This window comes from Bacillus rossius, chromosome 1 (genome assembly GCF_032445375.1).
Source record: "Bacillus rossius redtenbacheri isolate Brsri chromosome 1, Brsri_v3, whole genome shotgun sequence".
Taxonomy (NCBI): Eukaryota; Metazoa; Arthropoda; class Insecta; order Phasmatodea; family Bacillidae; genus Bacillus; species Bacillus rossius.
The window spans coordinates 135,568,384-135,582,582 of NC_086330.1; the positions used below are offsets into that span (position 1 = coordinate 135,568,384).

A 14,199-nucleotide genomic window follows, 5' to 3' on the forward strand; every position below is an offset into this window, starting at 1 on the left:
TAGATGCATTGTTATTGTAAATGTTTTGTGTGCATCCGAACTATGATTTTCCCAATGTTATCCAACATACATGATGTGAATTAATTAAAACTCTGGAGATCTAGCCGTTAATATAATTAGTTAATATACTGTTTATAGAATTTAGCATATATGATGAGTAGGCCTACCAAATATTGAGAGGACATTGAAATGGAATACATTTTTTTTTCAGATAACATGGAACAAATCAAAAGTGCAACAAGGGTTCGCACGTGGAGACAGAAACTACGAGAAGATCCAGAAAAATTACATGCACATTTGTTAAGAGAAAGGGAAAGAGATAAGATTAGAAGGGAAAAACAAAAGGAAGCAACATCTGTGAGTAAAAGGAAGTTAAAATTGAAAAGACTCAAAGATGCAGAAAGGCAACGAAGGTGTAGACAAACGATAAAAGAGAAACAAAAACATGATGATAGTGCAACAAAGCAGTTAATACAGTCAAACCTCATTAATACGAATCCGCTTAGTACGAAATTCCCGTTTATGCGAAGTACTTTCACAGTCCCGGAAAATAAAGTATGATTTCCTATGTTATTCAGTACTTTTAATACGAAATACGGTTAATATGAATTACGAAGTTGTTTTGATCCCTCAAATAGCTGTTAACGTGTATAAGTGAACGGTTAATACGAATTTCACTGCCGAAGTCTAAAGTAAATCGTCTTCATAACCGTCAGGGGGGGGGACACTTCATAGGGTATAGCAATCACATTTTTCTAGTTGCTATACAGTTTTATCCAACATCTGAGCACAAAAATTATAATCAAAATACCACGATGATTAAATAATTATTACATTTGTTTTAACATTTTATCAAATTTATAGCATAAATTGGTATTGTTGAAATGAAAATAATATATTTACTTAAAAGAAAATATACAAGTTTTCGTTGGCAGGTTGTTTATCCAACAACAACAACACCATAATAAATGGCGTCGCCGTTTAATTAAGCAATATTAGGTTTAATAAAAAATTTCTAAGGAAATTTTGTCTCAATTAAGTTGAAATAGTAATCTCGTTAAATAATATCAATGATTTCATGAACTACTTTATAAATCACTGTTATGAAACATGCCTGATTCGGCTACGTGTTGTGTTAACTACTGCTACAACAAGAGAAGAGATAATAATAATTAACTTTACTTTAAGTTTCCGCTTGACGAAACTAGGTATGTGTAAATTATTAAAACGAAACAAAATAAAAGTTTTGTGTAATTAAAATAGTGATGAGCATTTTGTTTCCATGCCCTACAGAATTTCCTCTTTTTAGGTAGAGTGTAGTCGCACATTGAGGACAAGCACACAATACATTAATACTTAGGTACTGTTCTAAATGTCAATGAGTCTCAAATTCTGCTCAAACTTGCTGCTTATGTACTTTAATTAGTCTAAATGTTTTGTATGAATTTTATTTTTAGGTCGAGAGGGAGGTGTGGGTAAAAATGTTGTATTGCGTATCCAAGTCTATCCCTTGATACTAATGGCATGATCCTGAATACATTGATCCTGTCAGCAAGCGTCATGTGCCACCGGATAAATCATACATGATCATGCCAACAGGATCAAGGGATAAACTTGGATACGTGATACGGAACAATTACCGAGGTGAGGGTTGCGATAAAATGAAGTTTCTTTTAAATTTTTATGTTGAAATTAAGATTTTTTTTTCCCTTAACAATTGCTATACACCTGTCTTCAAGAAGTGAAGATACGAGAAAGATTTGTACTTTCACCTAATCCATAAAGAATTAGATGCCATTGGTAACAGCTTCATTTCAGTTTTTGTGGAAAAATTGTACATCTTAGGCAGTTAAATTTGCCAGAAATACACATTGCCTGTGTTAATGATTAAATACTTCTGCACTTTTTTTATGCATTAGTTTTGTTTGCGATTTGTAATGCAATTCGGTAGGTACCTACGAAAATCCTAACCTTAACTTCAATCAACGTGATTCTACTAGAACAGAAATTATTTCTTGGACATAAAAAAAGGCAGCAATTTATTATAATCCCAAAATATGTTACATGTTATGCATTTTAACAAATGTTATGCTATGTAAACAAAACATTTTTAACCGAAATGAGGTTAAGGCAAACACTGTCCCGAAGGTAAGAAATTTACTTATTGTTTTAAAAATATTGCTCTCCTAAATATTTTTTATGTTACATTTACCGATATTTAGTTAAATGATTTGCTTATAAGGGAAAAATAAATCAAATAAATATTTTTATAATTATTAACGCATGCACGAAAGAAGTCACAAGCTCGCCAACATTCAGTTGAAGCTGCAAATTTCCCTACTATTCAAATTAGTGTTTTAAGCATATTAACTGCAAATTGTACTTTCTAGGATCAATGTTGTATTTAAATTAAATTTTACTTATAATTTTAAACGTAAATCTTACTCCAGAAGGTACTTTATCTCGGTTTTAAGCCATTGCAACTTCGTTTTAATGTTTGTCAAGTTTGCGTTTTTGTATAACAACTAGGGCATTTCTGAATTAAAAAAAACGTAGAATTGCAATAGCATTGAGTGTCCACTCTGTACTAGTACTTTATTTACTCTATGATAACCGTTATGTAAACAAACGTTTCTCCAAAGATACATGTATGTATCCTACAGCGCAAAAGGTCGAAAAACAAGATGAAAAGCAACTCTAGTGGCAATGTTAGTAACTAAACTAGAAAAGATGCCATGTTGTAAACGGAAAACGAAAAGGAAAGAACTCTATACCTTATTAATATTAGTCGTTGGAAGTGTACATACGTAGAAGTTTAAACAATCTATGGAAAAAAAGTTCTGATATTTTCCATTGTTCACGAACGTGTATCTTAACCTCAATTTTGAGTGTTAGTTGTTTTGTAATATGACTGCGAAACGTAAACGCAATTGCAAGTTAAAGTTAAAATTATTGAAGAAGTAGACAATGGAGAGAAAACGAAAACTGAAATGGCGAGAGAATTTAACATCCAGCAATCGTCGTTGTCGACAATAATAAAAAATCGTGAAAAGATTGAATCTGCTTTTGCGAGTTCGTGCAGATTATCAACAAGAAAAAGAATGCGAGGCCCAAAACATCAAGAAATGGAAGCTATTTTGTTGCAGTGGTTTTGAGAAATGTGTGCAGCAAACTTGCCAATTTCTGGACCTATGATTCAGAAGAAGGCAGACTACCTAGCATTGAGGTTAGGAATTTCAGACTTCAAGTTCAGCAATGGTTGGCTACAACGGTTTAAGGATTGCAACAATCTTGTTGGCAAAACTATGTGTAGAGAGTCGGCAGCAGTAGATATGACCAAAGTTAAAAGTGGTAAACAATGCCTATAAGAAAAAGATAGTGCAAACCAGAATTGATGCTTTTTTTTAAACCAAATGTTTGAATTGAAAATGTGTCATGAATGCAAGTTTATTGAAGTTTGTATTATGATTTATTCTGTAAGTGTTGCATTGTGTTTGTTTTCTTCAGTGTTTACATATTGTCATGCATGTAGTGAAGCCACCTTATACTACCAACGGTGTGTATAATTTTCTTTATAATTGTAAATATAGGCATTTAAAGTTCAATCAATTTTTTTTGTCATGATATCCCAATAGTTTGTTTAATACAAACCCTCATTATTACAAAGTGCTAAAATATGGTCCCTTCAGGTTTGTAATAATGAGGTTTGACTGTAGAGTGAAGAAACACTTACCAACAAGTCCAAGAAAAATTACGGCAGTTGTAAGGAAACTTGCTTGTGACACTATTTCTGAGTTTCCAAAACAGGTTAGAAGTCCTAGGACTGAAACCAACTCAAAACCCTGGAATGCAGTCAGTAAGGAACTTGAGAAAAAAGTTTATCAGTTCTTTGAAAGGGATGATATTAGTCGTCAAGCACCTGGAAAGCGAGATGTCAAGACAATAAAAGATCCAGTAACAGGAAAATGGGAATAAAGCAAAAGAAACACATGATAATGAGCATAGCAGAAGACTTTGACATTTTCAAGTCTGAGTATACTGATGTAAAACTAGGCAAATCAAAATTTTTTGATCTAAGACCACAACATGTGCCACCATCATCAAACCTACCTCACAATGTTTGTGTATGTTGCCATCATGCCAATTTTGGATTCGTTCTGGAGTCATTGAAAAAAGAAGTTGAAAACATTCCTATGAAATGTAAAGATCTGTTACAACTTACATGCTGCAACTTGTCAAATGAATCATGTATGACTGGCATGTGCCATAAGTGTGAATGCAAGATTCAAGATATTTTACCTTTGGAATGTAACCTGGAGAAACAGATTCATTGGAAACAATGGAAAGACATTGATGGCCGACCAAAAATAGTGGATATGGAGGGGAGTATTGAAGACGCAGTAAATGAGCTTGAAATGCAAATGCCTGGTTTCAAAGTTCATTATTTTGTTTACGGAGTTCAGGCAACTGCATTCAAAAATAAATGTGCTAGTATTTCAGATGAAGAAGCTGTGCTGCAAATAGATTTTGCTGAAAACTATGCTGCAATGTATCAGTATGAGATACAAAATGCTCATTGGAGTCATGAACAAACTACAATCTTCACTTGCTGTGCATGGTTTAACAGTCACAAGGTTTTTTGCAGTTATAAGTGATGACTTATCACACAGTAAAGTAGCAGTGTGGACAAGGCGATGGGTGTGCAGCCCAATTCAAGAATAAATACACATTGTCAAATCTGTGCTTTTGGGAAGACGATTTTGGTGTGCAGGGCGAATGGTACTTTTTCGCAACATCACATGGCAAGGGGCCAGTTGATGGGCTAGGTGGAATGTTGAAACATAAGGTATGGAGTGAAGATAAGTCACGGAGAGCAACTGTGAACTCTGCTAAACAATTCTTTGAATGTGCTTCAAGGGTTGTAAAAGGTGTACATATATTGTATGTATCACATGACATAATTTCACACGCAGAAGAGATGCCAAACTCTAGGTGGAGCAAAGTCAATGCTATTCCTTGTCTTCAGTCGAAACACTTTATTGCTGTTTCAAACAAATGGCATTTACTCATTGCTCGTACAGCACTGTCAGAGATTCAGAAATGCTGTGTGTTTGGATCAACAAAATCTCTTCGCTTTGAAGATGTCTACAGTGATGATTCTACTGACTCTGAAAGTACAGATGGAGTTGTGCAGAAGGCAGAATTTCAACACCTGTAAACACAGAAAATTTGAAACCAGGAACATATGTTTTAGTGCAGTTTGCAACACAGGGGAAAAACATTCCTATTAATCATCAGTATGTGGGTATCTGTCAAAGTAATGTTGATGAACAAAGTGAGGTAAAAGTAATGTTTTTAAAGAAATGTGCTGGGGAAAACACTTTCAGAATGAATGAAGAAGACACCTCATATGTGTGTGCAGCAAATTATAGGCATTCTTCCAGATCCTTGCTTAAAAGCAGTGGGGAACAGAATTGTTTACATTTTCCCACCAGCAACGACCATTAGTGTGCAAGCATAGTTTATATATATATCTGTCAAAAATGTATGTGAAATGTGTGTTTGTATATGTATATCCTACACAAATGATAGGCTAACTCATAATATTAGAAAGTTTAATGCTTGCAGTGTCATGTAGAATATAGGATTTCCAGAGCAGATGTTTATAAATATGTATTTTATACTTAAAATTGTAAAAATTTAATGTCTTCATTTTGAAGAAAATCACCAGTTGTTAAACTCAGATACATACATGACTGTCTTATTAAATTAAAACATAGTTGCCCTGCATATTTTTACAATAAAGATATGCATTTTTGTGAATTTTTTGTTGACTAGGTCACACCCGTAACAAACAGCGTCACACCCGTAACTAAGTTAGAAAATTTGTTTTTCAGTAACTGTGCTTCCTACCATTATATTTTTTGGCTCTGTGTAAAGGATTTCAAGTAAAGTACTTGCAATCAGAATTGTTTTTTTTTTTAACCTGGCACTTGTTCACAGAGATTTTATAGACAATTGCTTGCCACGTATAACATGTCCAAAATTTGTCACACCCGTAACGCTTATTGACTGCACAACAGCATAACCAAAAGAAATATTTTAATTTTGTTAATGGAACACAATAGAAGATTTTTGGAAGAACTATATCCTTGCGTTTTAAAAAGAGGTACATTAAATTTTGTAAATAAAACTAATATAAAGTTCTTAGATAATCATGCAAATGTCACACCCGTGCGTATGGAAATGCCCAGTAACTGAAGAATGCAGACTAATTATTCAGGAAGCTACAGCTGCTACAAACTGGATGAGTACCCTCTTTTATCGCATAATCGTCGCACTCGCATAATCATTGCACCCATATTTTTGGTCGTCAAAATTTGGATTTAAAAAAACTCTCGCGTAAACGCTGCATGATGTTTTTTGTCCCGCTATTAGATTCCGAGCGCTTTGTGTGGGTATATTTTCAGTATAAAACGATGTATTTTAAAATAGAAATCTAATATTTATTCGGACATTACCTCTTACTTATTTAATTAACGGAAATACGTACAGTGGAACCCCATTATTACGAGTAAGGGATACTACGAGACCTTCGTTGTTACGACAGTTTTGATGCACCGTCAGGTTGACTACGTAAATCATACTAAATTAAACCGGTTATTACGAGTGCCTCCTTGTTGGCCCTTTGGTAAGTACGAGTGATTTGAATGGCATCTTCAAAAACGGAAAAACACCGTCAGTTAAAAAAAATAATGTTCACACAGTAAATACAGACAGCTATGTGGCTACGTGGGTGCCAGACGGACTGGGTGGAAGGACTGGTGACAAACAACATGCGCTCTCTCTCTTTCCCTCCCTCTCTTTCTCTTGACGGCGCCAGTTGCTTCCCATCCTAAGTCGGCAGAGGGGTAAATCTAAAAATAGACCAGCCAACACCCTTCCTTTCTTCCTTCCTTTGCTCCTTTATTTTTTTTTCACCGCTTCACATACCTTCCCTCCATGATCTTGAAAGGCGCCGGTCTTTGTATCAGACCATTTCATTCGCGATTAAATCAAAAACCGTTGTAGATACAAAAAACTTTCTATTCGTAATTTAATTTGCTACAACTTTTATTTGACACTTTTTTTCACTATAGTGCACAGTTTTCAAGTTACAGTGTGAAATTAAGACTGTTTGGACGGTCCAGAATCTAACTTGACTTTAATTTTTTATAGTCGGTTATTACGAGTACTCGTTACCAGAATTTTTGCCGCCGTTGTCAGCTCTCGTAGTAATGAGGTTCCACTTAAGTTGTCTGATGTGTAAATTTTATTTTAAAAACGTTTTTTAACTTTATAACCTTCATCTTTTCGTCTGCATCGCCGCGGTGTACCGCTTACAAAAATTTAGCCAGCGATCGTTGTGATTATTAATGTTTGGTTATGTTGCTTCCCGTATAGAGCGCGCACATGTAGCCGAATATCTATATCTTGCCGAGTTCATGCAACGCACGCTCTGTTTGGTTATGTTGCTTCCCGTATAGAGTGCGCATACGTAGCTGAATATCGATATCTCGCCGAGTGTATACAAGGCACGCTCTCTGTCAAGTGCCGAGATAACTACATCTGATGGCCCGCTCTCTTTCGTGGAGTGAGTACTTACTGCAGCGATAGTTAAGCATTCGTTCGGCTTGCATTTGGATCACTGAATTTGTTTTTCTATTTAAAGTTGTAAGGTTTTTTGTTGCAAGACTTATTAATTTAAATAGTTTGGCGTGCTCTTTTATGCTTCACGTTTTAAATAAACGTACTTTCCATGAATTGGTTTTGTTTTTATGAATAAGTTTATCTAACTAAAAAAATTTTTTACACATAATCGTCGCACCCCTAATTTTCAAGCTTGATTTTAGAATAAAAAGTGCAACGATTATGTGAGAAAACACGGTATCTCTGGGAAAGTCAAGGTGAAAGGCTCTACTAAAGGCCACCATTTTCACTGGCCAATCTTCGTGGGCAGTATACAGGTGACAGTTTGAGGCAGCTGCAGAAGTGAATGGCTGGAGCGAGGAAGAGTCACACACTCATTTTGGCTCTTCGAGGAGCTGCAATCGAGCTGCTTCAGACTATACCATTTCCGCACCACAAGGCTGTATTAGTAGCAGCTCTTGAGCCGAGGTATGGCAACAAGACATGGACGAGGTATACAGGACTGCTAGCAATCCTTAGTAACCCTTCAGGAATTTGAGTGATATTGAGAGGCTTGTGCACCTTGCATACCCACAGACTCCTGCAGAGTTCTAACAGCAACTAACTAGTGTATTCATAGATTGACTCGGGGATGCTGAGGTCCAACAAGCCCTTTGTTTGGCCCGCCACAAGAAGAGTTGTGCCGCCCTGGTTCATGCCCTAGAGATAGAATCGGCGCATTCAGGCACACCATAAAGACAAGAAGAACAGGATTAAAACCTTACCATGAGTAAAGTTGGTGTGTTGCCATGCACAGCACAAAGAATAAATTATCACGTTTGTGTCATTCAACAATACTTTTGATTCCTGCCATTGTAGAGGAAATACATACTATATTCAATATATCAAAATTAGTCTTGTGCAACCAATCTATGATGTACTGGACAGTTTTTTTCTTCAGAAATGGCATCAATCAACATGGGAAATACGTTTTATTTAGTGTAAAACTTTCGAGTTTTCACAATGTCTTTTTCGCAAGAAACTTCAGAAAACCTTGCAGAATTTTGTTACATTTCATGCTTCGTTATTTCTCAGGGTCCTTAACTCTTACCTTTGTGTTATGAAAGCTATTCACTGTTGCTACGAGTTTATTTACCAAAATACAAATATTTTCACCGGCAGTTTTCAAGATGGAAAAATATATGTTCTGCTTTCTAAGCAGTCGATACACTTTCACTTAATTTCTAAGGTAGTATGCCATGATAATGCAAATCATAGGCTTTCTTGAACAAACATAACCTCAAAGCCATGTGATCAAAATTATTATATTTATGAATGAATCTTCATATGAATCCTACATCAAATCTTGTGAATCCTCAAATCCCAAGAATTCAATGGATTCGTCGAATCTAAGATTCTGTCACCCCAACCCTTAAATAATTTTGATAATTTTTCAGAAGATTGGCATCTGAGAAATAAGGGGGACATTATTTACGTATTAAATACATATTGATGTAGCTAACCTAATCTAATATAAATATAACTAAAACTACAGTAGTTTTTGTCTTACTTCCCTGAATTTGTAAATAACCTATGTAAATTTTTAACATTGTTCCATTGAAGTGTTAAAATACTGTGTATAAATTACACATTTCCAAAATGGAATTTGTAAACACAACTGAGAAAAAGGTTATCTTCGGTATTTTTTCTATTTTCTTACTTCAATTTCTAGTTAACAACAATTTCTCCATTCTCCCACTTTAAAAACAAATACCGTATTTACCCGAATATACTGCGACTCTGAGTATAATGCGACCTCAAACATTCTGATTAAGTGTCTAGAAAAATAAATTCATGGAGAGGAAACCACAGTTCAAATACAAAGTTATAGAGTGGAAATCATAGTTAAAAAACACAGCACTTATTTTTTTTAATTTTTAATTAAATTTGAAATAAAAATTAAATATATAAACTTACTCAGGCAAATATAAATTTGAGTTTGTCACAACACTAACAAAATTAACATTAACAGAATTTGTTATGATGCTGGTAAGGCAAAATCATACACTGTCAGTGTCTGTACCGCTGCTGCTACTACTACTGCTGCTGCTGTTGCTGCTACTGCCTTGATCTTCATTTTGCCACAACAGATCATCTTCAGTGCCATCCATGGCATTTTAAATGCAGCACTTCTTAAAACCACGGACGATAGGCTCTGGAGTTATCCTTTTCCATGCAGTGGAAATCCATCTTGATAGGTGCAGAATTGATGGTTTCTTCATTTTCCCAGTCGGTGTGAGAGCATGGTCACCTGCAAGCAGCCAATCACTATATTGTTGGCGAAGGTGGTTCTTGAATGGCTTGTTTACCACAACATCGTGAACTTGAAGCTGGCTTGTCATTCCAGCTGGAATAACAACCAAGTCTGTGTTAAAATTACATACCGCAGCTTTAACCTCAGGTGTCAGATGTCCCCGAAACGCATCAAGAACCAACATGCCCCTTTTCTTCAGAAGTGCACCGGGGCGCCGATTCCACACAAGTCGCAACCATTCTTGCAATAAATCACTTGTCATCCAGCCTTTTTCTTGACAACGAATGAATTAATATGTCAGGCGGAAATGCTTCTTTGGGAAGTGTTTTTCTTTTTAATATGAGGAATGGTGGCAGTTTCCTGCCGTCTGTCAAAACAGATAACATCACCGTGACTCTCAGCTTTTCATTACCAGTCGTGCGCACTGTAACAGTCTTGACGCCTTTTGTATCAACGGTAGTGTTGCGGGGCATGTCAAAATAAACTGCCGTTTCATCTGCGTGCCCGATTTGGCCGTACAAATAGTCGTGTTGTTTACGTAAACCAATCACAAAACTCTGAAATCTATTCCATTTCTCTTGGAAATCTTTTAGCAGCTTTTGTGCTAGTGATGCTCTGCGCCACAAACAAAAACTGCAACGGCGCATCATTCTCACGCACCAGCCAGTACTAGCCTTGAAGCTGGTCCGCGGAATATTAAACACCCGGGCAATTTCTACGGTTTTTAAACTTATTACTTCTCGCAAAATAGTCATCCCGTCTCTTCTCTTCGATAAAATTCACAACGCGGGTTTCAATATCCGAGAACCGTCTTTTTGGCCCTCTGAATGCTTTCCTGGTACTACTTGCGTTTTTTAGACAACGCAAATCTTTCCTCCAGTTATGCACGTTACTTTCACTGACGCCATATTTACGAGCAGCTTGGCAGTTGTTCGTTTGTATAACATAATTTGCCACAATTATCTTAAAGTTAGCATCGTAACTTTTTCTCAGCCTTTTAGGCATATTTACTTGTTTACTCCCACGCTTCTCTACAGTATCCATGTTATAAAAAATCTTTCACTTTCTTGCAAAACAAAACTTACGTCACAGTAACATAGCACAAGCGACCAAACAAACGACAATCGCTTCTACCTAATACTGACCCAAGGTGAGACTAGCAGTGCTGTTACTTCACGTTTTACCCGCATCGCTGGTGTCCGCCGTGACCTTGACACAGTTGTCTCGCCGTGTCGTTTCAAAACATTCCTCCGGCGGCAAGACGTACGTTTGCGATTATACTGTGAGACTCACTTTCAGTTCCAGCAATTTTGGTAAAAATCATCGCGTTATATTCGGGTAAATACAATATACGTTTGAATTTTCAAACATATCACGTATTAAAAAAATATAGCATTAACTGGACATAAATTGCATAATGGCCTCAAATGTAAACAAAAATAAAGCCAACTGACAATAGTAAAAACAATACCCTCTTTTATCGCATAATCGTCACACCCATATTTTAGGCCATCAAAATTGGGATTAAAAAACTTATTGCGTAAACGTCGCACTATGTTTTTGGTTCTGCTATTAGATGCCGAGCGCTTTGTGTAGGTATCTTTTCCATATAAAATGATTTATTTTAAAGTATAAATCTAATATTTATTCAGACATTACAACTTATTTATTTAATTAACGGAAATACGAAGTTGTCTGACGTGTAAATTTTCTTATAATGACGTTTTTAAACGTTATTTCCTTTATCTGATCATCTGCGTCGCCGCGGTGTACCGGTGAAGGTATCTTTTCCGTATAAAACAATGTATTTTAAAGTAGAAAGCTAATATTTATTCGAACATTACAACTTACTTATTTAATTAAAGGAAATACAAAGTTGTTTGACGTGTAAATTTACTTTTAAAGAAGTTTGTAAACGTTATAACCTTTTTCTGATCGTCTGCGTCGCCGCAGTGTACTGTTTATAAACATGTAGCCAGCGCTAGTTGGCATCATTCGTGTTTGGTTATGTTGCTGTCCTATAGAGCACGCGCACATAGTCGAATATCAATATCTCGCCGATTGCATGCAACGCGCGCTCTCGGTCAGTTGCCGAGTGAACTACATTTGACGGCACGCACTCTTTCGTGGCAAGCGTATACTACGACAGTTACGCGTTCACATATTCAAGTGGTTTGCGTTCACATCACAGATTTAGTTTTTCTATTTAAAGTTGAAGAAAGGTTTTTGTTGCATGAATTATTAATTTAAATTGTTTGCCGTGCCCTTATAAACTTCACTTTTTAAATAAATGTACTTTCCATTAATGGGTTTTGTTTTCATGAATAACTTTATCTAACAAAAAAAATTTTTTCGCATAATCGTCGCACCCCTACTTTTCAAACTTGATTTTAGAATAAAATGTGTGACGATTATGCGAGAAAACACGGTATTAAAATACAAGTACACAACACATAACTTGTGGTTTTGTTACATTTGTGCTGAATATTAATAATATCAAATGACACTGCAGTGTAAACAAAATACTAGAAGGACATTGAAATACTTTCTTCTCAAAATTAGTCTGTTGTGTTACAAATCTATAGCGTATTGCAAGCATTTCATTCCAAAATAGCATTTATTTCTAGTGTTTTGAGACGTAAATAGCGGCATATATGTTATCTGGGTATTTTTGTTATGCAGAATGCACAATTCTTTATTAAAACTGCTTAAATGGCAGGAAAACATAAATAGTAAAAATGTAACTATGAACTTTAGTGGTAAATTGTTTACATAATAGTCGTACATGGTTTTATTGTTTTTTGTTAATGCATATGACGAATATGTTCAAAATAAAAATATGATCGAGTCTTGTCCAACCCAGTACAATGAACTCAACTTTCAAGCTGAGTCGAGCTGAAGCTACTCGCTCGATTTGACTCAAGTTTTAGAGTCTCAACCCATCTCTACTTTTCAGTTACTTTGAAAAGTAATCTGTATTGAATATAATGTTGCCAAATTATTTGGCTGTAATTTAGGGGTAAGGATTAATTCCCAAGCTTTGCTAAAATGGCCGTAGACAAAAAAAAAGTGTTTTTGTAGACTGTAGAACAGCGTTCACAACGCGACTACCAAATCACCTTCTCGATGTCCTTCCTGTGGTCGGTGAGCAGCTGCGTGGTGTGCTGGTGAGCCCTCTGTATGAGCTCCCGCACCTCTGCATCAATCAGCTGGGCCGTCTGCTCAGAGTACGGCTTCTCGAGCACCATCTCTCCCTGCTGCGGCATGTCGAAGCTCACGTTGCCCACCTTCTCGTTCATGCCGAAGTGCACAATCTGGGGAAGACAACCACCAGCACAATACTCAGTGTAAGCAGTAAGTGCAGCAGAATAATTTACAATAACACAACCCAACGTGCCTGAAATCATTCGTTTCATGGCAGACAGTGTGCACCACAAAATAAAAACACAAAAAAACCCTAATGAAACCTCAGGTGTAAATATTGATAATCATCTTTCTTGTAAATTGTGTTCACGAAATCAGTGACAGTAGATTTTTCCAAGAAGTTTATACCCTTAACTTAACTAACCTCAACAAATACCAACTCATAAACAATGTACATATCTCACTATCAACACATGAAATTGGAATTTCATTCTATTGAAGGTTATTTTTAAGGTTACTGCTCACACCTGACGTGCGACGTGCCGCGCACGTCTATAATCACAAAGCCGTCAGCCCCTTCCTTCCTAAACACGTGTGCGCGCCGCCGCCACTGACGGCCGCGACAGCAGTCACCGTCCGGCCACCACCGCGTCGCCCGTTGCCAAGGCGACCACACCGCGTCCTTGGTTGCCATGCCAACCAGCTGGGTGCGCGCGCACACTCCTACCGGCCGCCACCCCTCGCCTACCCCTCTCTCGCCAGGCCAGCCGAGTGCGCGCGCAGCTTCCCCCTCCTCACACGAGTACAAAACAAATGTATTCGGGCAGCTACAGACGCCCCAGTGTATTGTGCTGTAGCAGCCTTGCATCGTGAAACGAAGTCGGAAACCTTACAAGACTTCTACATCAGAACTACACAAACTTTTTACGATAAATGCGCAAATAGTTTAAACCCACATATTTCTACATTAGGAAATTATGATCCAGACATTAATGAGAAATATAAACGCCCAAAATCTATCCTGTCACACCGCCCGCCGTAGACGCGGACGCGGCGGGACTGCTCTCTGATTG

The 14,199-nt window shown here is 36.7% G+C and overlaps 1 protein-coding gene across 1 annotated transcript in view; it reads right to left on the reverse strand.

Annotated features, from left to right (window-relative positions):
- The window catches only part of LOC134546184 (AFG3-like protein 2), a 62,559-nt gene that overhangs the window by 13,917 nt on the left and 34,443 nt on the right, over positions 1–14,199 (reverse strand). Inside the window, exon 13 of the mRNA XM_063388771.1 lies at positions 13,102–13,296. Within this exon, the coding sequence (XP_063244841.1) occupies positions 13,102–13,296 (195 nt within the window). The remainder of the gene's footprint in view (positions 1–13,101; positions 13,297–14,199) is intronic.